General features: G+C 25.9%; 1 protein-coding gene across 2 annotated transcripts in view; it reads left to right on the forward strand.

The window, feature by feature from the left end:
* Window positions 1-8547: 8547 nt before the first annotated feature.
* The window catches only part of LOC145840398 (tRNA endonuclease ANKZF1-like), a 38867-nt gene continuing 22181 nt past the window's right edge, over window positions 8548-25233 (forward strand). For both annotated transcript variants that reach the window (XM_082947649.1, XM_082947650.1), the window contains exons 1-3: window positions 8548-8652; window positions 18635-18774; window positions 21510-21680. In XM_082947649.1, coding sequence (XP_082803775.1) covers window positions 18654-18774; window positions 21510-21680 — 292 coding nt within the window. In that variant the 5' untranslated portion in view covers window positions 8548-8652; window positions 18635-18653. The remainder of the gene's footprint in view (window positions 8653-18634; window positions 18775-21509; window positions 21681-25233) is intronic.

Here is a 25233-nt window from a genome sequence, read left to right on the forward strand (position 1 = left end):
ATCACTAACTCGAAATGCTTCGGCCCGCCAAGGACTATATTTTCCGGATGCGGCCCGTCGATTATTTACGTTGTCCACCCCCTAAAGTAAAGTTAAGTTCATTTTCTTAAGAACTTTTTTGTTAAATGACAAGTTTTATAAGTTTTGTGGTAGAAAAAGTTTCTATAAACTACATAAACAATTCTTATAAGAAAGTTGCACAGTTTGATAAAGGAAACTTTTCATTCAAATTAAGCCAATCAAAAGTTATTTAAAATAAACTTTTGAATAATTTTACGACTTGAAGGGTTATTTTTTTAGTTTGGAAACTTTCGACTAAATCATATACTGTTTTTATTTTAAAAAATTTGGAAAAACTGTAGGTTTACAATATGTTTTTTTTATCGAATTGTAAATAATTGTTCACGTCTGCTATTAGTTTGTTTTTAAAATTATAATTTGCTTTTGGTTTAGTTTTGGTTTTTAGCTAAGTAAACTTAACCTGAACTGTTTGACTAAATAATTAATTTAGTCATTATTAAACTTTTTTTTCTGATTTTAAGACAAGTTAGTAACTAGTTTTGATTAGTACTTCATTTTAATTTCATATGTGTAACATATTTCGTTAAACATGTTAGCTTAACAACGTAAGGAAAAATTATCACACTGTCAATAAATACAGTATTTAGGTTTATATTTAAACTGTTTTACTAAAAGTTAAAGAACTGAATTACTTATAAAGATTTTGCATTTTAACTTGCTTGTATTTTCAAATTGTTTAAAATTTAAACATTTTTATGTACCTGAAAAACATTAGACACTTATTTGATATTCTAGAGTGTATTGTTCAAAGTATTTACACAAATTGTGCAACACAACTGAAAAAAGTCTAGACAAGCCCCAACCTTGAACTGTATATATCATGTACGACTCGACAATCGAAAAATTGACTTATCTTTTTAAACGCTTATTTTTGGTATTCCATAACTTAACGATAATAACTAATTAACACTATTGTACATAAACTTTTGTAAAGAAACGCAATTCGTCTCAACTAGTATTCAACAAAACGTCGTCAGTGAATAAAATATTTTCGTATAATAATATATGTTTTGGTTTTTTCCGACTGGTTATGCTAGTTTGAATCGCTAAAATTTAATTCATTAAAGTAGGGGTGAACAACGTTTTTAGTGGCGGAACATATGTGAAAAATTTATTCTTTGCGCTCCGATCCATTTCAATTTCATTTAATTCACAAAAATTACTTAATTATCTAATTTATCTCGACCAAATACTTATCCTAAGTACTTTTCTTTATTGTATTTAGTGCAAACTTCAAATGCCCCCTGAATTTTAACTAAGTCCTTTTTTTTCGCTGTTCATTTAAAATCCAAGAATATAAAGTGTAAGCTTTAAAATTTGGTCTAGTTGGCAACATTTAAATGCTCAGACTAGGGTCGGATTCCATTTTGACTTTATAAAAATTGGCGGGCCGATCAATTTTACTTCACTTGCTGGATCCGGCTTGTGTTACGTACGTTGCCAACCCTTACCTTATTATATAAAAAAATAAAGAGTTTTTATGAGTTCTTGTTTTAGATTTGTTTGTGTTGTTGCAGAAACATGGTATCTTAAAATGTTAATTATAGTTATTATTATAGTTTATTTAACAAAAAATTAGCACTCAATTTGTTCTATACTAAAACAGTGGTCGGCAACACAACTGCGGCCCTCAAAGAGTATATCTGCGGCTTGCGAACAGGCTTTTATTTTTATATGGGATGCAGTCTGCGAAAGGTTATCCTATGGCTCACATAATGATCTGGCACACAAAAAGTAATGTTTTAGTTTATTTTTATAGTGAAAGTTCTGTATTTAGACATATTCTATTTTTGTCCCTGATAAAAAGTCTTTTATTAATTTAACCGCTTAAACATAATGTGTTTTTATAAGTATTTCATCACAGTAGAAACATCAGGTTTTTTTCTGTACATCTGTAATTGTAAACTAGTTAAAACTATAATAAAAGTTCTATCTTGAGTTCTTCTTTGATTTTATTAGTTATTTATTTAATACTTATGGAATTACATTTTTTTAATGCACATTTATGTAGTATTCATTGTAAACTTAAGCTTTGCTCAATAATTAACTAAAAGTTAGTTCTAATCACATTAAGCATCCTGTTGAACAACTAATTTATATGTAACTTTGATCAAATATTTTTTTACAGCATTTTATAATTGAATTTTAGAAAACATTAAAACAATCATAAGAATATTGTTTTGAAAAAATATTGCATTGATAAAAAACAAATTTTTACTTCTTTTTAAATTATTGAGCACAGTAAGTTGTTTTGTTTGCAACCACTAACTAGAACACCGTATTAATGTATAGTACATTATAAATAGACTAATTGTAGCATAAGTTTTCTTTAAATAGATTAAAAAGCTTTTTTAAAGTAAGCTTATTTTATATTTAGTAAAATAAATATGTAGGTTAGGTTATTTAGGTTAACTTTCCTGTCTCAAAATGTGGCTCTGTTTGAAAAATTAAAGCTTACTGAAAAGTTAAATGTAATTTTTTGAAGTAAGCCTTACTTTTTTTTAAATACAAGTAAATATATCTAGTTTTTACTTATTCCAGGCTATTGATTTGAAATTTGAAGTCTTATCAGATATTTAAAGTTATTAAACGTTGCATAGGAAAGTTTTATATTAAGTTATAAAAAGAAATATTTGAAACAAATTGATAAGGACGATTGAAAAAAAGTTGGCCTAAAATTACTTTTTCAGTTTGTTTATTTCGGTGCTACGTGATAGTAAAGTAGTTAAAATACTAAGCATAAAAATATTAGTTTAATACTGGGGTCGGCAGGCAGTTGGTGCTCGCGGGCCAAATTTAAAGTTTCCAAAATCTTCGCGGGCCGCAGTTTTTGTGACCTTTAAATAATCTTTTGGTTTTAATTTTATTTACACTAAAGAAAGTTTTACTTTTATTCAGTTTATTATTTAAGTGACTTTTAAATACACATAAAACGCCTATTTAAATTATACATATTCATTGAAATAAAATTTTCATTGACTAATATGCTTAAGTCTTAACAAACTATGTACTGTCTCAAACACTTAATAAGTTAAACTTAATTTTTTTATTATGTTACTTACAATCTAGTTCTCTATGAAAACCGAGCTTGAAAAAAATTTTAGGTCACTTTTATACATTTTTTATATTTTGAAAATATTAACTTTTGCAAATAATTTTTGCGTTTTAAATAGTTTTGACTCTTTAAAATTCAGTAATTAGTTAACTTAATAAAGTTTATGCCAAATTTATAAAACTCCGAAAAAATGTTTTACATATTCATTACTCAAATACTTTAATAAAAAAATTATCAATAATAAATTAGTCTTTTACATGGTTGGTACTTAAAAAGCAAAAATGACTGAGTTATATTAAACCAGTCTAAGTTTATTAAAAGTTGAAAAAGCTAAAAACTTGCTGTTAATAAAACGTAAATACCTAAGTAAAATATCATCATTATAAAAAAGTACATAGTATGTAAGTTGGCTAGAAAAAAATTACAATTAATAAACTACACTACAGTCATAAAAACTATTATGAGAACTCGAAGATTTATTGAAAGTGTTTGAAATAAAAGTTTTATACACACCTGAGTTTTAAAAAATGTCTTAAACAGGTTTAGCCTAGTCTGAGTTTTTTTTAATTTTTAAACTAGCATTTTTTTTTGGCAATCTTGTTTAGAATAAAATTCACAAAATAAAGAGATAACTAAGTTTATGAACTGTTAATTAAGTATATTTAAAAGTATATATTATAAGTCAGCTTGAATCGACAAATAAGTTTCTTAAATATTTTTAACTTAAGTATAAAAGTTCATTAAGCCATTAATGAAGTAGAAAAACTATTTTTTTATTGAGCATAGTAGCAATTCTTTATCTGCAATAAAGCATTGCGTTTAAAAAGAGTAGACGTAAAATATAAAACGAACAATAAAAATAAAAATCGTTAGTTAGGAGTTATTGCGAGAAACTTAATAAAAAAATTGCCTAAGTCAGTTTCAACAAAGCAAATAATTATCTTCCTGTAACTAAAGAATACTCAGAAAAAAATTGTTAAGTCAAGTTATAAAGTAGCAATACAATTACTAAAAAGGAGATACCGTTTAGAATTGAAAAACGTTTAAAAGAAAATGTGTTGGCGGTAGTAAAAGAATTTTCTTTATTTTTTCGATGACAACAAGAATTCATGTTTAGAAGTCTGAAGATTATAAGGCCGCAAAAATCAAATTAAGACCTTAATCAATCTTTAAGATGAGAGCACTGATACTATAGATACTGCTAATCTGAGAATATTTTTTAGAGGTGATTTCACTAACTTTAAAATTTTAGAAGAATTTCTAGGTTTAATTCCAATGGAAAGCACAATAGTAGATAAAGACATTTTAATAGCAAACGTGCAATGCGCAAGTATAAAGGGTGTTGATTTTAAGTTTTTGTAAACAATTGTGCAACTACAATTATTGCTAGATCATGATGATAATATGAACTTGTTTAAAACCAGATCTTGGACTTTTGTTGCTTATCAATTAACTTTATTTAGTTATAAACCAGGAAGCATTATGGGCGAAGACAACAAGCTTAAAAATTTTGAAACTAACAACTTAAGTAGTGAACACAATTTTGTTATACAAACTTTACCACCGACAGTTTCGAAAACTAGTAGAAAAACGGAAAGTCAATACGTTGACCTAGTTAACTTTTAGCTTGTTCTTTGGTTAAGTGTTTGTTTGATGTTATAACCAGTCTATGAGTTAATAAATAAATTTGAATCTTTTCTTTAAAGTAAAGATATAAATGTTACTGCTTATAAATATAAAAATTTAACACTATGTATATCATTTCTGGTATGTTTTACATCGCAACTTAAAAACCTAACTTGGTTTTACTAGAAAACAAAAATTTATTCAATGAGATATGGTACAATATCATGACTTTTGAAACAAAGTTAAAACTATGGGGATTTCAGATAAAAGAAAAAATATATATACAAAATTCCACAATCTTCGAAAACATCAAACTAAAAACAGATTTTGACTTTTTAGATACAATTAAAAACTTATCAGACAAAATTTCTACACGACTTTCTGACCTTCAATTATTATAAAATAAATTCAAGTCCTATAAAACTTCCACAAAAAAAGTTTTTGTTAAAGTGTAGCGCACATTTACAACTAAAGTTTAATATGAGCGATAGCTTGATTGAAATTGTTTTTTTTTTGTAATTTAAGGAGTATTATAATTTATTAAAGAACGCGAAGAAATAGCAAAAAAAAAAACACAAAAACTTCCCAAAAAATATTGTTTGAAAAATTAAAATATATACCTAACAAAAACTCTTTTAACTTATGTAAAATATATTATTTTAAGTGTGTCCGTACAATAAGAAACAATAATAATGAATAATTATTTTAAACTTAATTTAATCTAAAAAAGTATTAAATAAAAAAGTTGTTCAAAAAATGATCATCTGAATACATTTGTGTGAATAGGAATCAATTTAAAGTTCACAGAAAACTTTAAAAAAATCAAAATGTTGCGAAACCAAAATATAATAAACCTAAGTTTTTGTTATCATCTAATACTTAATGTGTTTGCTTACACTTAAATATAACATATAAATATATATAAAACATCTACAAGAGAAGCGTAGGTATAACTTACATGTTAAACTAAATACTTAATTTGAAATAAAAAATGACATTTTATTTAATTACTGTGAACTAAACTTGTACATAATGGAAAACATTTGCATTTAGTTTATTTTTTGAATAAGTATTATATACCTCACTAAATCCAAGTACTCCTTACTCTCTGTTTCAGATAATAACTTAATGTTGTAATAAGAAAGTTATTATAAAACTGTGAAAAAATACTAGTCGGATGCTTATTTGTCTTTTAAACATTTTCTAGCCAAAGCAGTAAAGTCTTTTTATTTTTTTATAGTGTTATACAGGAACTTAAAACTAAATTAATCAAGTTAAATCAAACTACTAAAAAAAATTTTGCTAAAAATATATTTTTGCTCAGCGAGCCACATTTACATGCTTGCAGGCCACATAATTTACTTCCGCGGGCCGCATTCAATTCAAAAATTAACGTGCTCGCGGGCCGCAGTTTGCCGACCCCTGGTTTTTTAGATATAGAGTGAGTTATTTAACACAAAAACAGCAATCTAACATTTTAACAATAAGCTTTATAAAAACTCAGACCGACTCATGTATAAAACTTTTTTGAACTGAGACTAAATAATTTAAATGTGTACTTAAAATTTCGGTCCCCAACTTGGTGTCTTTGCCCAAAGCCCCCAACTATACCTTTTAATTAAATAAGGTACAATGTTCAATTCATCACGACATTGATTTTAATTCCATAAGTCTCTTATTTTTAGCTATTTGTTCTTTACCAATCTAAGATTAATCTTCTCTAATAACATGAAAAAAAAAAGTTTAACAAAGGCAAAGAACAAAGTAGAAAAAATACTGTGTTTACACACAAACAATTTTTATTAAAACATTATTTAAGTATTCGTACAACTTTTTTGAAAACTACTTGTGTAAAAAATAGTGTAAAAGATTCCAAACTGTATTTAACCAAATGTATTTTAAGTAAATAGGCAATAAAGTAGGTAAGGTATATTTGATACCTTTTGTTTAAACACATTCTTTCGTTTAGTTACGCATTTTTGCGATGGACAAAGTGTGCGTAAATTTGCGAGAGGTAACTGTAATTCAAATTTTGTATATCACATTTTATATAGATGAAAAAGTTTGTTTGCTTTACAATTTAAACCTAATCAAAATTAGTTTTTACTTTCTGTAGGCTTGAAAGTCAATCAAATCAAGGCATTTTGATCATGGTAATTTTTAATTTTTCTTTTAATTTGAAGTTAAAATTAATATAAACTTTTTCTATATCATCGTAAGGTAGTTTAAAGGGGTAACGAAAAGTTTAGACTGAAAATTTTGAATAAAGGTAATAGAAATAAGGGTTTAAATATTGATAATGTACTGCTGCATACATTATTTTATTTTGTTAACATAACGAATTATTAGTCTTGGAAAAGACATCAAACTGTATCCGTGGTGTATGACTCGTTAACTGAAAAGTTCTTTCGTACACAAGGTCTTTGGACCAAACTTTTTGAGCGCTAGTTTTTTTGTCGTTCAATGAACATTTTGAATGAAAAAAACTAGAACCTTACTACTGCAACCAAACTTAATTAGTCGAATATGGAGTTAAACTAACTTTAAACACGTGCTTGTCAATATATTTTATATAAGTTTAAATAAGTAAAATACCATGTTAAAACAAACTTTGTTAGTAACCATGTGTAAACACTTTACACAGTCTATTTAACATAAGAATCTTACATACATATTATTTCGAAGGATAAATGTTAAATAAATATGTGTGTATAATAAGCAGTTATATCCAAAAAATGTAATTAGTTAAATATAAATATTAAAACACTTGCTAGCTCTGTATAAAAATGAGTTACACTTGCTAGCTCTGTTCACTCATACAACACAAGATTTTCAAATCAAATGAATTTTATAATTGAATAACCTAGAACGAGACTTGGCCTCAACTGCTTTAGGTATTTGGGTCCCAAGTTTTGGTCTAGTGCCCCTGAAACATTTAAAAACTTAAAAAAAAAATTGTTTTAAGTTTAGTTATAAAAACTTTTTCTTAGATAATTACAAGGAGTAGATCTGGAGTATTTTGCACGTATGTTTTGTTTGTGTTGAAATTTTATTCATGTTATATGGGCATCAGATTGTGATGTGTGGGTCTTTTATTTTATGAATGTCCTGGTGATTGTTAAAAATTATTGAAATAAACTTTATTTTTAATTAATTTATTTAATTTTTTATTATTTTGTTACTGTGTTAGATTTAAGACAGTTCATTTCATTCATTTAATTTTTAAATTTTATTTTTATGAGAAATTAGAGATAAAAGTATAAAGTTAATACTAATTTATTACTTTTTATTATTTTTCGAGTTTTATGTCAAGTTAACACTAACAAATTTATAAAATACTTATTATTTTAATGATTTTATTATTGATATATATTTTTTTTTCTCAAATACAAACAGTATCTTTTTTTTTTTACTTACAGTATTTCTTTATTTTAAACTGTTTTATAGAAATTAATACTTTGAATTAGATATTGGTTTATTTGAGTTTGCAGCAGCTGGTTGTGAGTTCACACTGGTGGCAGTGATCACATGATTGGATTGTTGATGTGTTTTCCGTTGAAGCGTTGGCGAATACTTACTTGGGGACTTGAGCTTTATGATTTTCCCACACTTTTTGGTTTTTGGTTTTGAGATTTTAAGCTTGTGAGTGTTTGCCAAATGACATGTCACCAGGTTTTTTTTTTCAATAAAGGATTAGGATTAGTTTTTATTTTGATTAGTTAATAATAAAAGTTCTGCCTTTTTTTGTTTATAGATAAAAATTTAGTTTTATTTTTTGTTAAAAGGAAAATTTTTTCTTGGTAAATTTAAAGATAGTGCAGATGGAAAACATGATGAGCTCAAACTCACCCGCTTGACCTTCAGAAAACGTTATTGTTGCAGAGGGGAGAGTTAGTTCTGATGTTTTTCTACCTTATAAAAAAAACTAATTTAGTTAATTTTCTACTTTAAATTTCTGGCTATAAATAAAAACATTCAGTATTTGTATTTAAATTGAAAAATTGTATTTTTCATTATGCTTGTTTCAGTTTGTTTTTCTTATAAATATTAAAATTTAATAATTTTTTTAACTTTAGTAAAAGTTTTAAAAGTCACTATAAATTAATAAAAAAATACAAAGTTTTAAACAATATTTTTTTAAAGCTTTAAAAAAGCATAAAAAATCTTTGAGATTTAAATAAAACTTTTTTTCTATATATATAATTGTTAACAAACTTATCATTACAAACTAGGAACTTAAATATTCAAAAAAACTGATGTTTACCCCCTCTCTAAAATCAGAAACTAAAAATTTCAAAACTTGTTAAACTTTTTAAAAGCTTACAAAATGCTCAAGTTTTTATTTTGTGTTAATCTTCCACTGTTTAAAAAAAAAGGTTACATCAAATTTAAGTGCAGCAATTGTTTAACAAAGTTTTAAACTTTTCACAGGACTTTTTTAGTTTTATACTATTTTTCTTCTATCTATTTTCTATAGTCTATAATCGATGTCTATACTCTATACCATGATTATTAGTGATGTCTATTTAATTGCTACTATAAGTGTTGTTTCAATTTTTCACAGTTTATATATTTTTATAACTATACCTAAATAACCATATACAGTTCATTTGAAACTGGTTTAAAATGGCAGCACCTCTAATAAATATTTAATTATATTAAAACTAATTCAAAGCAGCAGCACTAGAATACTTTTTTACTTAAAAATTATGAAAAATATATCATACTCATAAAACTGCTTTAAATAGGTAGGCGTCTAATATTTTTTTTGGTAATTACCTAGGATGATGTTGCACCAATATCAAACTCAAGTTATATTCTATAAATACATATATAAAATAAAACAGTTTTATCATAAAAATCTAATCAAACTTTAATGTTTAATTGCTTATATTTTACAATATGAAGCAATTACATGAATACAACAACTTATATTGATTACGATATTGAAAAATAAAATTAATTAAATATTCTAGTTTATATAAAACAAGTTTAATTCTTACTATGTAATTATGTATTTTGTTTAAAACAAAGTATCTTTCTAGATTAAATTTAGTAGGCTTAAAACATTGATTTTTAGCCAAGAACTATAGTTGAAAACATATCAAATACAATATAATTTGAGCTTGACATTGGTGCGACATTATCCTAGGTAATTACCTAAATTTTACCAATTATTAAGTAAAAAAAATTAAATTACAGGTTTCTCAGTTTTTTCTCAAATTTCAGGTTTTTTAGACTAAATTGATAGATTCTAAGAATCCAGGTTTCGTGGCAACTCTGTGGTACTATTGATGTAGTTTCAACTTTTATCAAAAATTTTTTGTGTGATAACAGTTTGAGAAAATTAAGTATTTTTTTGAAAATTTTGCTAATTGTTACTTGGAAAACTTGAGAATTAGTTGTTTTGGATTACAAAGTTTTTGAACTTTCAAAATTTATTTTTAGTAGAGGGTTGCCTAAACATTTGTTTTTGTTTTTACTTGCTTATTTTGTCATTGAAACAAACCGTTTTAAAGAAAATTATACTAATCTTAACGTTCACAATTAAAATGTTATTAGAAATTGAAATGACATCTTTTTTTTTCTAAGACATTTTGTTAAGAAACTAACCTTTACAGGAAGTAATAAAGTCTATTTTTTGCCCTGGTAATAAATATTGAATATCAAAATAATAAATTTTGAATATCAAAACAAAAAAAATGTGTGCGGACCTTTTGTACTTAACTACCAGGTTTTCTTACTTACAATTAGCAAAGGTAAGTTTCATAAACTTTTATAAACATAAAGTGAGGGATAATAGGTTTACAGTTGTGATTTATTGATTTTTGAAATAAAATTAAAGTATACATAAACCAAAATACAATTGTATTTAGCATCTTTGAAAAACTGTCTTAAAAAAGTCTTAGAATAACTTAACAAACACTAACCAATATTTAATTAATACCTTTGAAAATGATGTAAATACAACTTGTTAATGTTTTTATTTTTTTATTTAAATTTTGTAGACATCTTTAAAAATACTATTTATTATTTAGTTGATAGCTACAAAATTGATTTACGTATAGCTTGTTAATATTTCTCCTATTTCATTTGAATCTTATAAACAACTTTAAGTTGCTAATATCAGGGTTGCCAAAAAACCTAGAAAAACCTGGAACTTGACAGTTCAGCTAAAAAAAACCTGGAAAACCTCGGATTTGAGAAATTAAAAAAAATCCTGGAATTTTGAACAATATTTACTGAAAAACCTAGAAACCTGGTATTTCAAACAAGTTTTACATGTCAAATATTAAGATTAAATTTTGACATGAAAAATATACTATATAGATAAAAAAATTGTTATTATTAAAGTGTTTTTTTTTAAACACAGTTTTTAACATTAAGCTTAGTTTTAAACTAAAATTAGACCCAAAAATGTGAACTTTTAAAAACCTGTAAAAAATTCAAAAAACCTGGAAGAAATTTCTCAAAAAATTTGGCAACACTGTAATATTATCTTAATTTTACACTTTACAATAACTTCAATTTACTAACAGTCTTAGATAACCAGTATTGTAAAAAATTTGTTAACTTTGTATAAACTTTATTTAAGTAATGATAATTACCTTTATGATAATTTGTTAACTTAATTAATTTAATAACTAATAAGACCAACAAAATAAAATTGACAAACAATCCAAAATGATCAAATAAAACTCACCATAAAAACTAAAATCCTATTTTAAAATGCATTCTAGCTATAACAGAAGGACAAAACTAAAACTGAATGAGTATTTTGAGCTAGTTTTATAACTTATTTGTTATGAAATTTTATTTATTATTTTGAAAGTTTAGTGTATAACTAATTAGCCTATTTAATGTGAATAGCCTTTACATTACAAGAATATGTGAACAAGATTTGCTTTTTTTAGAGTTTACAGGGTTGCCACTTAACCTTGAAACTTTTAAAACTTGGAATTTGAAAATTTAGGAAAAAAATAAACTGGAATTTGAAAATTTTTGAAAAAAGCCTGAAAAAACCTGGAATTTAAACAACTTTCACATGTTCAGCAGTAAAATTTTGACTGAGTCAAAAAATCTATTATATAGATAATTTTTTTGTCATAATCAACAATATTTTTATTAAAAAGCATATTTAAAGTAGTTTTGCAGTATCTTTTCAATGTTTTTACACTATTTATCACTGTTTCTTACCTTAAAGTTAACTTAAAACTAAAAATAGACCCAAAAATGTGTACTTTTAAAAACATAGAAAATTTTTTGAAAAAATAAATTGCAACCCTGAGTTTAATATAGTACCAAGTTTAATAAAGAGTTTATTAGTTATAAAACAAAACTTGAAAGGTTAAACTAGAACAAAATGTCTTTTTAAACTTGATAAATTATGTTTAATAATTATAAGATTAAGCCTTTTAAAAAGTGATCTGACCAAATTTTTGATCCAGAGCCAGATCTGGCCGGATCTAAATTAAAAAAAGACCTGGATCCATATTTGAAAAGACTTAGCTTTCCCGAATCAGCTTCTTTCAGTTTTATACTTATATTAATGTGTTTTTGCTTAAAATTTTTTTTTAAAGAAATTTTTATAGCTCTTTAGTGCCTTTCAAATTTCTAAGAAATCAGTTATGATAGTTTTTTTGACAGTTTCAGATTTATTTATTTATAAGCATTTACTTTAAAGAAAAATGCATATATCAGGGTTGCCACTTTACCTGGAAACCTGGAAAAAAACCTGGAATTTGACAATTTAGGAAAAAAAAACCTTAAATTGAGAAATTTTGAAAAAAACCTGGAAAAACCTGTAATTTTTAAAGTTTGAGTTTTTGTTAATTTTTATAAATTAGATATGATTAAAATACTTACTTTTAGTATGACTTATAAATCTGTGGTTTTAGCTAATTTTGGTGTTATGAAAATAATAATGTTTTAACATCAATCTCTTTAAATTTTTTAACAAAAAATAAAGTAAACTAAAGAATGCACATTTTGTATGATGTCATTTTTCTAATTTACCACAAGATGAATTTAATATACTTTGACAAATTTTTTTTTTCTTAAATTAGTAAGAAATTTTTTTTATAAAGCTTGAAAAGTAACATTTAGATTACTTATAATCTATGTATATTTTATTGAAATAGCAGTTTCATTTGCTGTTTTATTTGGTTAAAAATGATTAATACAAAATCATTCAACTGGATCAAATTGTTAATGTGATCAGAAATTAAATAGTAGGAGAAAATAAAGCTGGTGTAAGTATATATCATGATTGGAGAAATAGTATGTATGAGTTTTTTGAGAAGAAGTCAGAAGTAGACTTTAAGTTATTTGTATTAAACAAACTTAACGCTTTTGGAAAAACCATCTTAGAAGAAATTAGTACAGGTTCCAACATAATAAAATAAATTGCAATACTTACAATAACTCTTAAATAATATATATCTTTTGAACAGCAGTTTTTTTAACTAAATAATAACTTACTACTAAAAATTAACAAAAAAAAGTGTACTTTAAAAAACCTGGAAGAAATTTAGAAAACCTGGAAAAAATTTAGAAAACCTGGACATTTTTTTGAAAAACAAGTGGCAACCCTTATATATGAAATGATATTATATTTCCAAGATTTGTGTGCTTAAAGCTTTTATATTTTGTATTGTAAAAAACGTATAGTATCAAAAATATTATTGAAATTAAGAACTATGAAATTTAAATACTAATTTTATAAAATACTAAACAAAAAGAAAGGATTTTAACATTTAAGTATGTAATTATAAAATTGAATTTCGCCGGAAAACTTTAGCTTTGAAAAAGAGAAAATAAAAGAAAGTGTACAGTACTACGTGGTTTACAATAGATTTGATTTCAAAAATATTGTTACAACTAAAGAATGGCTAGTTGTTAGCCACATTGTCCAACTGTTTAGACTTATTTACATAGTAAAGCAGCAGTTTAGTAGAAACAATGCATTACTGTTTCCACATGCAGAAGCACTGATTTATTTATTTTTCTTAAAACGTACAGTTCACCAGGTCAAAGTGGTTCTACAACCTTAACAACCTTGGCAGTAAATATGGAAAAAAGCTTTGAAAGAAGGTTGTATACTACAAATAACAGTTCATCCTTAAACATTCTTGATAACAGATTTTTGTTGGTCACATCACTTATTGATCCACGGTATAAACTTTTTCTCAATCCTAATTGCAAAAGGAGGTTGAAATACTGTTGAAATTTAATGTAAAAAGCATTGTTATCGTGAGACTGGTCAAAGTCACTTTCTTTAAATTGCGCCTAATAATTCTAAAACTTTACTATCTACAATTGATGTTCTCAATGATTTTTATTGTTCTACTACAGTCTACTACACCCTTGTAACAAACAAGTACAGTCACTCACAAAAGCAAGCAACAAGATTCAGTTGATCAAGAAATTGTGACAAAAATTAAAGTGTTGTGGTGAAGAAAGCTTTTTTTGATAAATTAAAGAAGCTAAATTTTTATCTTGGTGGAAGTCAAAAACTGTTTTTTTAACAAGATATATGATTATCATTTTTTACTAAACTAGTGGTATCATAATAACTGATTTAATTTTAACCTATTTAAACTACATAAACCTTAAGGTATTTTTGATCCAGATTTAACTGGATCCTAATAAAAAAAAGGGATTCACATCCTGCCAAATCAAAAACAAAAAAAATTCTTGATCGGCCATAACCTAATTAATGGATACGGTAGATTTTACTTTTAAAGTACTCACTAGGTCTATCAAAACTTTTTCTGATTTTCCGTTGATTAAAAAAATAGTGGAAACCCTTAAACAATTAATTTAAACGTTTTAAATCCTAAAATATATTGTTTTAGGGTTTAATTGTTATTATAATGGGCTCCCACATTCCTTGATTTCCCTTGAGTTTTGTGGATTTATCTTATAGGTCTTAATTCATAAAAACTCCATTGCCCTTGATAAAATGAAAAAAATAAAGATAGACTACTGGATTTTCCTGTTGTTTTTGCTTAATGACAGACCCAAATTTAGTTACATATGCAGTAATTTATGATAAAATTCATCTATTTTGTAAAAAAAATTGTACTAAAAATAATGTATGACTTAAAAAGCAGAACAATTAAAATAAAACTTAAATAAATTTAAAGAGATAGTGGACAGGACTTTTATCTTAGGTTTTGTTTTTACCAAGTATCATAAAAAAGATATGTCAGTTATAAAAATTCAAATTTGAATTTAAACATGAACAAACAGATTGTATAAGTATTTTTTCACAAATTTTTACAACAGATTGCAGTAGTTTTAAATGTTGATTTTTAATTTTTGAGCGACTAAAAATAAGCAAATTCAGAACTTTCCAGAAAAGGCCTATGTATCTTATCATATTATATTAGTAAACTAGAATGCTGCTTCTGAGCTTAATTAAGCCATGTCAAACTGAGCTTATGTTAAATGCTTTTCATTATGCATTAGAGAATGATAAATTATTACTGTAAAACAATTTTAAAGCCAAAATTTACATCTTTTTTTTACAATGTTTCTTCTTCTATAAAATAAAGATAAGTATTTTAACCCATTTTAACTTCTTCAAAATTTAAAGATTTCCAAACAAAATTGTTTTTCAATTTCATTTCTGAATTTAGGTTTATAAAGTTTGAGCTGGTTTTAATCTTAATTTCAAGTTATTCATCTGATTTCTCTTTGTAACGTCTTATTAAGCATACTAATTACAATGGTCTAAAAAAGATACATTCTTTTATGTTTATCAAAAAATATTTTGTTGAGTTTTTGTTATTTCTGGAAATTAGTTTTCTTTTGAAATAAGACAAAAAAATTTGTAACAGCTTCTCTTTGAAAAAATTAGGAATTTTTTTGATGATTGATTATTATGTTTTTAAATGTGTAAGCATCTTTATTAAAAAATTCTTAAAATAAAACAGTTTCTATATAATGCAGGGTTGCCACACACTCAGGACAGTTTGATTTTTTTTTAACTTTTTAAAAAAGTACAGGTTAGTTTTTATCAAGTGTAAAATGAGCTTGCGTTGATTTTGTTTTAGATATTTGGGATTTTTTTACTTAGATTTTTAACTAGTCTGTTTTTGTTTGTTTTAAAATTATAGTTTTGATTATTAGGTAAAAGTTTCTGTACTGTTGTTAGCTCTACTCGTTTTTAACATTTTTTATTTGGTATTGTAAATGAAAAAGTTAAAAAGCATATGTTTACAGTCTTCTTTTTTCCCTATTTATTTAAAAATAATGTTTACGTTTGAATATGTTTATTTAAAAGCAGTTGCTAAAAGCATTTTAAAATAGTGTATACTCCAAAGTAAATCGCCAGTAAAAGTCTAATACTTTTGGTTTTGAACCTATTATTTCTTCTGTTTATTCTGAAAGATTATTTTCCAAAGGTGGTAACTTGTACGAGCAAAAGCGTAATTAAATGCTTTTTAAAAACTGTTAAAAAGCTTTAAATTTCTCCTTTATATTTTTAATATTAGAATAATCTTTAGAAAGCTTTTAAAGTTAGAATATTTTTATATAGTATTAGAGTGTAGAAAAGTCTTTTTCCATTGTAGTTTGTTTTTAATTTTAAACAGTTCATTAAGTTAATTTATATTTCTTTTTTTTGTAATGGTAAACGCTTAATCCTAACTTAATTAAAAAAACTTTTTATAAAAATTTTAGTTTCTTTTTTATTTAATGTCTCATCTATAGTTGATACTATTATTCTGTTTATGATAGTTTCACGTTATTTTCTGTTACATTTTGTTTAAAATTTTTAAAAATTTGCAGAGTGACTGTTCTTATTTGTTTGTTGTAACAGTAAGATTTTAATCTTAATTTAAGTTTAAAATGTTTCAACATTGTTTGGAATTCGTTTTCTATTTTAAGCAGTTTTTAAGTCTATTTTCTTTTACAGCACAAAAAAAAAAAAGCAAGTTTATCATTAATTTAGCTGCATGCACACCAAAAAGTATAATATCCTGAATGTAGTTTGATTTTTTTTTAGCGAATATGTTTTTTATTCGTTTTTAGAATAAATTACTCCAACAATACAAATGGATCTATTAGTTAAATATTTTAAAATGTTGATAAAACTTTTTTTTACTTTATAAGTTATCAAATAATACATAACTATTACATGTAAGCTTGTATTCTATTTACATTAAAAACAACTCAAAACTTTAAGATCCCAATTTACAAAATATCCTGATGTAGTCAAAACTTAATTAAAAATATCTAAATTCGGCCGGATTTTAATTTGACATCCAAAATTTATGGATACGGTAGATCACTAATATATACTGAATTAATTATATGATTATGTTGGGTCATCAGGTTAATTGTTTATAAGTAGGTTCACACGGCATAAATGTTCTTTTAAGAACAATTAATACAGAATAAAAACAACTGTTTCGAAATATGTTTGGTGTTTGAAAGATAGAAATGAAGATTTTAGCTTTAACTAGGATATTTTAGCACAAATAAAAAACAAATTCAATTTTAAACATGACTGCATTATCTTCAACATGGAAAAACACAAGATCTCAAAATTAAACTCAAATCTAGCTCTAAATAAACGAAATATTTTTTTTAGTAATTGTAAACATTTTTCTAGCTTTTATCTTAAATAATTTTTAATGTTTATGCAAATTTAATTTGTCTTATATTTTTTATGATTTTTTTAGTGAGGAACAACCCTTAAAGTTTAATGATTAATTTCTTGTATATTGATTTATGTTTTAAAATACTATTGAAATAAACTAACTAAAGAGCTGTTGTGTCTAAGAATAGAACTATAGCTAGCAGAACATAGAAACATTTGTATAATTAAAACGTAGTGTTGTATCAATATACTGAATTATATATTTTTTTTGTATTTTGAAAACTTAGTTTATCAAACAATTTGTTGGATTTTTTTTTTAATTAGGAGTTTTATCTTGGAACTTATTAAGATTTTCACTTTTGTAATAAACAGGGTTCGTGCGCGTCAGGCTGAGTCAGGCTAAATCAGTTTTTTATTCAAAAATTTGAGAATATCAGTTTTTCTCAGTTCAAGTGATTGAAAATCTTTGATTAAAAAAATTGAGAAATCTTTTTAAGATCATATGAGATGTGAATTTATTTCTAAATAAAGATTTCGATATTAAGACAAAATCAGTTAGTATTTGTAAAAATAAACGCTTAAAACTGTTTGTTGAATCTCTAAAAAATTTTCAAGAGTCTTCATTATTTTGTTTTGAGTAGATTATATACGTCATAATTATGAAAAATTATTAAACAAATACAAATTAAACATTACAGTTTAGTTCAACAACTTAGCTGTTTGTTTGAATTTTAATACTCCTATAAGCGTTTCATTTTGAATTTTAATAAAACACAACATTTCACGTCGTTTTAATGTAAATCTTCTGGTTATAATGTTTTTACTTAGTGATTAATTGAATTAAACAATTGTATTTAGTAATATGTATTAAATTTTTACACTAGTAATAGATTATATATGACACTTATTTTAAAACTTATTACTGAATTTGTTATGTTAAGAGCATAGGAAGGGGTCAATCACCTTTTTCACAATTTAGTCTTATTTTATTGAGTTATAACTAAGCTATGAGTTGCTTTTTGTAGATTTTTAAAGCTCAAAATATTTTTGAGATAAAGCTGATTGAAGTCGGAGACTATAATAGTACTAATCAAGACCCCCCAATACCTAAAATTACTTCTAAAGGGGATTTTCCTTACTTTGAAAAAATGTCAGGCTAAATTGGTCTCAGTCAGGCTAAATGAAAAAAAATTCGCGCACGAACCCTGAATAAAAATTAAAACTATTAATATTTTTGAATAAACATTTTCTTTGCATTGCAGGTTTTAGCTGTTTTAAAACATGTGTCCTGTAAAAGTCAGCTTAAATGATATTAAGTGTCTTAATGAAATTATATCTGGTGAGATTGAGCTTGCTTTAGCAGATGAAGATGGTTTAGAAGTCTCTGAAGATGATGTATTAGGTTTGGTTACAAAATAAATTGATGAAAATTAACAAATACAATTAATTTATTTGTTTCATGTTAAAGCAATTTGGTATTAAAAACGTTTTGTTTAATAAATTTTTTTTTTCATATAAATAGAAATATTTTTAGTCCATTCTTTGTTATGATTTAAAATTTATATACTTTAGCTATAACATTACTACTAAAATGGTCTAAATAATAATTTTTGTCTTACATAGATATCTCAGGCTAAGTTTAAATATGTTGAGAAACTTTGGCTTGTTTCTACTAAAATACTAATGAAATTGAGTTTTTTAGTATTTAATATTCAATAGTTTAAGTTAGCTTCTGCTCCAGCATTTAAATTTTATAAGTTTTTTATTTTCAATCGTTGAATAAAGTTTTCGGCCTTGTTGCTAGATTTCCTAGCTTTGCCATAATATACAGAGTTGCCACACACCAAGGTTAGTTTTGCAAAACATAAGATAGTTTGGATAACTCAAGATTTAATTTTAGGTTTTATGTTCTTCTTTAAAAAATTAAACGTAGTCAATAGTAACAACAAGTTATGCAAATTTTTGTAACATAAAATTGTATGATTTTGATTTTTGAAGCTACAGCTTCCATTAGCATCAATTTTAATTGTAGCTTTTTGACAAAACAAAGCTTTAACGCGCTAAATGTTACAATTTGGATGTATTTAATTCGTTCAACTTTTTTACGACACTAAAAATGCTAAAGAGTACATATATATCAAAATTATCTCTCAGGAGTGCATAACTAAGTTTAAATGAATACTTTAAGCTTAGAAAGCAGAGTCTTTTCAAGCTGAAAAAGCAAGTTTTTTCGCATAGATGCATACGTTTTTGTAGATTTGCAGAAACGTACCAAGCCACATGCCTGGTATGCATACATACTAGAACTGTATCAAGTTAGAAAATACAGATATTTTGCTAATAGAGCTGTTTATTGCAAATACATCAATCATACACAGATGGTTCAAGTGATGTAATGAAAGTTAGATGGATATATGTCAATATATTGCTATTATAGAGTTTATTTTTATCAAACTTTTTGTATTTTCTTTAACAACAAAATTAACACTAAATAATTTTTGTAATGTAAAATTAATCATAAAGTGATCCAAAGAGTAACATATACAAAATAAATTTACAACGATTAAAAGTAATTAAATAACTTACAAACTAACGATCTATAATAGCACTACCCAGTACCTATTAATATAATGACAATAACACAAATTATAAAATACAAGGTATTACAAAAAAAAAACAATCCAGACCTTTTAGCTTACATGAAACAAGTTTCCTTAATAAAATAAAAATAATTCAAGTTAAATTAAATCGAAATCAAGTATCAAGTAGTATTGAAAAATAGTGTAAAGAAACTTTACTATTTAGAAAAGAAGGGTTATATACCAGTTAGTATTTTGGATGTTTTAAAACGTTCGTCTATTGCAGAAGATTTAGTAAATAACCCAACGTGTGCAAATGATCACAATTTAAATAAACTGAAAATAATTTAGAATTATAATAATATATTTGATTAAATCGGAAGCTATATGTAACTTTTTAAGAAAATCTGTTTTTTGTAAGTAAAAAGATTAAGATTATACTGTTTCTTTTTATTCTTTATACCTTATAAAGGGTTTCCAAAGTACCTGGAATCCTGAAAAAACCTGGAATTTGACAATTTAGGATAAAAAACCTGGAAATTGTTAAATTTCAAAAAAATAAAAGGACTTTTGAACAAAAATCACTAAAAAAACTGGAATTTTTAACTAAAGTCACTAAAAACCTGGAATTAAAAAAAAATTGCATGTGAAGTAATAAAATTTCGATTTGACACAAAAAATCTATCATTTAGATATTTTTTTTTGTCATCATCAAATTTTTTGATTTAAAAACACATTTAAAGAAGCTTTAAGATATCTTTTCAATGTTGTTATGCTATTTAACACAATTTTTAACCTTAAACATTTTAAATTGAAAATAGACCCTAAATTGTGTAATTTTAAAAACCTTGAAAAATTTTTGAAAACCTGGAGAAAATCTCCAAAAACATTTACAACCCTGTTTATATTTTCAAGTCGTGGTATTGTTATTATATTGATGTGTTGTTTTGTTATAGGTTATTTTTTGTAATTAAGTTTAAATAATTTCAATTGATGCTAAATATTTTTGTCTTTTATTACTCATTTTATTTTTGTAAACCTGCAACACACATCAATTACAATTTACAAAGTACTGATACGTTTAGTTTGTTTATACTAATTAGTCTTGTGTTCAGAGAAAACTTTGCAACAAAACTATTATGATTGTTTCTTAAAATAAAGACATTTTTCAACAAAAGTTGGCTATTGCTTGTTTTTACTAATTAAATCCAGATCTGGCTGAATCTCAGCTAGGATCCAGCTAGAAATAGATCTATTTTTGAAATTTAGATCTTGTCAGATCTAGTTCTATTTTCCAGCTCGAACAGAATTCCAATCCAATTTTGAAATTAGGATCAGGCTGTAAGTCAAAAAAGTCGGGTTCAGCTGATCCAGATCCTGGATTTGGTAGATCACTACCTGGTATACTTTTAGTTTTTAAGCTTTTAATTTAGCTAGTTTTTATTCTTCCAAAGGGAGTCAAAAAACTAAAACAAGAGTGTAAAATAGTTTACTATTTTTTTTTTGTTCAAAAGTATCTAAAACTTAAAATATGATTAATAAAAATAGTAAATTTTAGAAGTTAACGGGAATGGTGTGAAGTCTCTTCAATGTGGAATTTGTAAATTTGACTACAAAACAAGAGATGAGCAAGTTGAACATTACAAAAGCAAATACCATAACCATAATCTTAGTCTTTATATGGTGAAAAAAAGTCCTCTAACATTAGATGAATTTCAATCTATACAGAGTTGTTATTTTTTCATTATGTTGTTATTATACTAAATTATTACATTTTGTTATATCACTAAGATATATACTTTATACATGAATATATATTTAAGGAAAATTTATGAATATTTAATGAATATATATATATATATAAGGAAAAGCCAGACAAGGTTAAGTCTTAAAAACTAGGGTAGAGAGAATTCTGTAGAACTGTAATGTTATCCCTCTAGGACAGGGTTTCCCAACTAAGGGTGCTCGCACCCCTTGGGGGTGCGAGATGTCTTTTCATTTTTGCTTTATAAATAAGGAAATTTTTCTCTAACTTGGGCGACTGTAAGCCTAAAGTCATTTTACTAGAAAAAAATATAACTATCGATTTTTAAAGCTAAAAAGTAACTTGAATCATACAAGAAAAATAAAAGTTTTGATTATTACGTCATAATCTAATTCCATCATTTTAATAAACATTTCAAACTCAATACTAGTTTAGTTGTTGTTTTGATTATAACTGTTGGTTAACAAAAACATTACTACCATAACCTGAATCTTAAGCTTGTAACTTTTATATCTTTTTAAAACCAAAGTTTTTTTTAATAAGTTAAAAACAGTTGACTTTATATTTATTAGTACCTAATTCATATGAAAGTGTATAAAAAGTTTTTGTTTCAAGTTAAAACCTAATTTTATTTACTCTTTTCGTGCTTTTTCCTCACTTCTCATATTTTTTTAAATCTTAAAGAACAAACTGACGAGGTCATAGACCGAAGCATTGTTTTTGTAAAATAAATCTTATAATATACCAATGTCTTAGTAATTAAGTTTTTGTACTTCTTAAAATACTATTTTAATTATGTCAAAAAAAAGAGAGAGGAATGATAGTTATGTGCAGTTTGGTTTTACTTACACTAAAAAAACTGAAGGTCTGCAAAACTGCAATGCGTGTTTTGTAATTTTCAAACGCAAATTTGAAGCCATCTAAGTTGCGAGAACACTTTAACAACCAACATGGTGGAGCAGATGTTTCAGGTCATGATGTTGAATCATTGAAACCAAAAAGGATCCGCTTTGAATCACGAGGAACGTTTCCAAAGTTGGGTTTTGTATCAGCTGACAAATCACTTTTAATAGCTTCGTACCATATGGCCTATAACGTAGCTAACTCCGAGAAGCTCCATACAATTGCTGAAGAGGTGGTAAAGCCATGTGTTTTACAAATAATAAAAATTCTTCTGGGAAAAGAAGCTTAAAAGAATAATGAAAGATAAATGCCTAAAAAGAAGAGTTCGGATATTTTGGACAAAGTTATTGCTGATATCAAAGCTAGTGCGTTGAAAATCTCTCTCCAGTTGGACGAAACAACCAACGTTCAAAATTGCAGTCAACTGATCGCAATAGTGAGATATGTGCATAATAGTACCATGATGGTAGAATTCTTTTTTTGTGAAGATTTGAAGAGAACTACTAAAGCAAAAGACATCTTCCAATGTTTGAAGAATTTTTTTTGCGAAACATGACATAGACATTCAAGTTATTGGTTCTGTATGTACTGACGGTGCCCCTGTTATGTTTGGAAATAATTCGCGTTTTTTTTTTGCTTTGTTAAAGCAGGATATTCACTTGCAGGGTACTCACTGTTTTCTTCATTGACATGCTTTAGCATCAAAACATTGTTGTTCTGCTGAGCCCTTCTTATTGTGGAGAGTGAGATCCTGTTGCGTGGGCAACAGCTGGAATCTCAATTTTTATGACCTGGCATTGTACTTGGAGAGGTTCACTCCAGCTTCGGACCACGACAGTTACTAGGGATTAGTCCAATACTGTTTGAAAGGATGGGCACCAGGGGTCGTATTCGTTAGTAAGAGAAATTTTTGAATTCCACTGAATAACCAACGCCTGCTTTTAGCTGAGCAGCCTTCAGCCAATAAAGTGTTGTTCCGCCACAGTTTACCTTCCTCATTGGTATAATGGGGATAGCTTTAAGTGAAAAGTAAGCTGTAAATAATTAACCTGATTAACATAAACGGAAAAAGAGACCCACTCTCGAACTGGGGAGCTGGAACGTTTGTACCATGTCTCTTGGTATGGATCCTGAAAACATAAGTAATGCAAGAAAAACTGCTATTACAAACAACGAACTTCTTTGTCTTAAATTTGATATTGCAGCTCTTCAAGAAACGCGCCTTGCTGGTCAAGGCTCAATTAGAGAAAATAGTTATATATTCTTCTGGTATGGTAAGTAACTGTCAACACTTTCTAGAGTTTTGTCATAAACAGAATCTCTGTGTGATCAACTCATTTAAAAAAAACTAAATTGCAGCATAAAGTACCTTGGAGACACTGCCGTTCTAATAACTGGCACCAACTAGACCAAGTGTCGGTAGGCAATTGGTTCACCTAGGCCAAATATAAAGTTTCAAAGTTTTCCGGAGGCCGCAGTTTTAGTTTTAGTCAGTTTTTTATTTTTTATTGGTTTTACTCACATTTAGCTACTTATAGGGGTCTGACCTGGCCTATTTAAAATTTATTTTTAGTGAGTCTAAAATCAATATTTAATAGAATACTTATGTTCTATTATTATTTCCATCAATATTTATAAATTTATTTTAATAAAATAACAATTTTGTTCTTTTCATTACCACCCAACTATTTAAGAATGAAATAAGCATTCTATCAGACGTTTTGTGTTCGAAAAAAGTTTGCACGATACACAACAATAAAAGATAAACTACAAACACAGTGATGCAATAAACGATTGATAAAATTTTATATCCATTACCTCTTTTAGTTCGGTTTCATAAAGAGTTGTTTTTTATTTTCTTCTAGTCTTTTTTTCATTTTGTTCATACCCATTTCACGTAGTCATTTAAAAGCAACTCTCTTATTGACATCTGTAAAAAACTAAGCTGAAAAAACAGATTTAGATCACTTTGTACAATTTTTATATAATCAACTTCTATTTATTCAGTTACTGTTTTCTTTTAAGTAATTGAAAATAATCTTTATAAATTCAATCAGGGTTGCGACTTTACCTGGAAAAACGTGGAATTTGATAATTTAGGCTAAAATAACCTCAAAAACCTGGAATTTTTAATAATTTTAACATTTTCAGTAGTAAAATTTTGATTTGACGCAAAAAATCTATCATATAATTAAGATTTTTTGTTATCATCAAATAACTTTAAAAAAACACATTTAAAATAACTTTACGGTATCTTTTCAATATTTTTATACTATTTAACACAGTTTATTAAATAGAAATTAACTTTAAACTAAAAATAGACCCAAAAATGTGTAATTTTAAAAACCTGGAAGAAATTTGGAAAACCTGGAAAAAAATTTGAAAAAACGAGTGGCTACCCTGTTCAATACATTGCACAGCACATATTTATAGTTTCAGTTATTTTATCAAGTTAACTAAAATATAAACAAAACATTTTTTTTTTTCATTTAAAACAGCGCAAGTTTTTTTTTCAAAACCCTTAAAAACTTAAATGATATATTATAAGTTTTCTTGGTTGCAACATTTGGAAACAAAAGAGTTACAATCAGTTACATCAAACCAGACAGTGTTT

Source organism: Thalia democratica, chromosome 7 (genome assembly GCF_965202585.1).
Source record: "Thalia democratica chromosome 7, ktThaDemo2.hap1.1, whole genome shotgun sequence".
In the NCBI taxonomy this organism is placed as follows: domain Eukaryota; kingdom Metazoa; phylum Chordata; class Thaliacea; order Salpida; family Salpidae; genus Thalia; species Thalia democratica.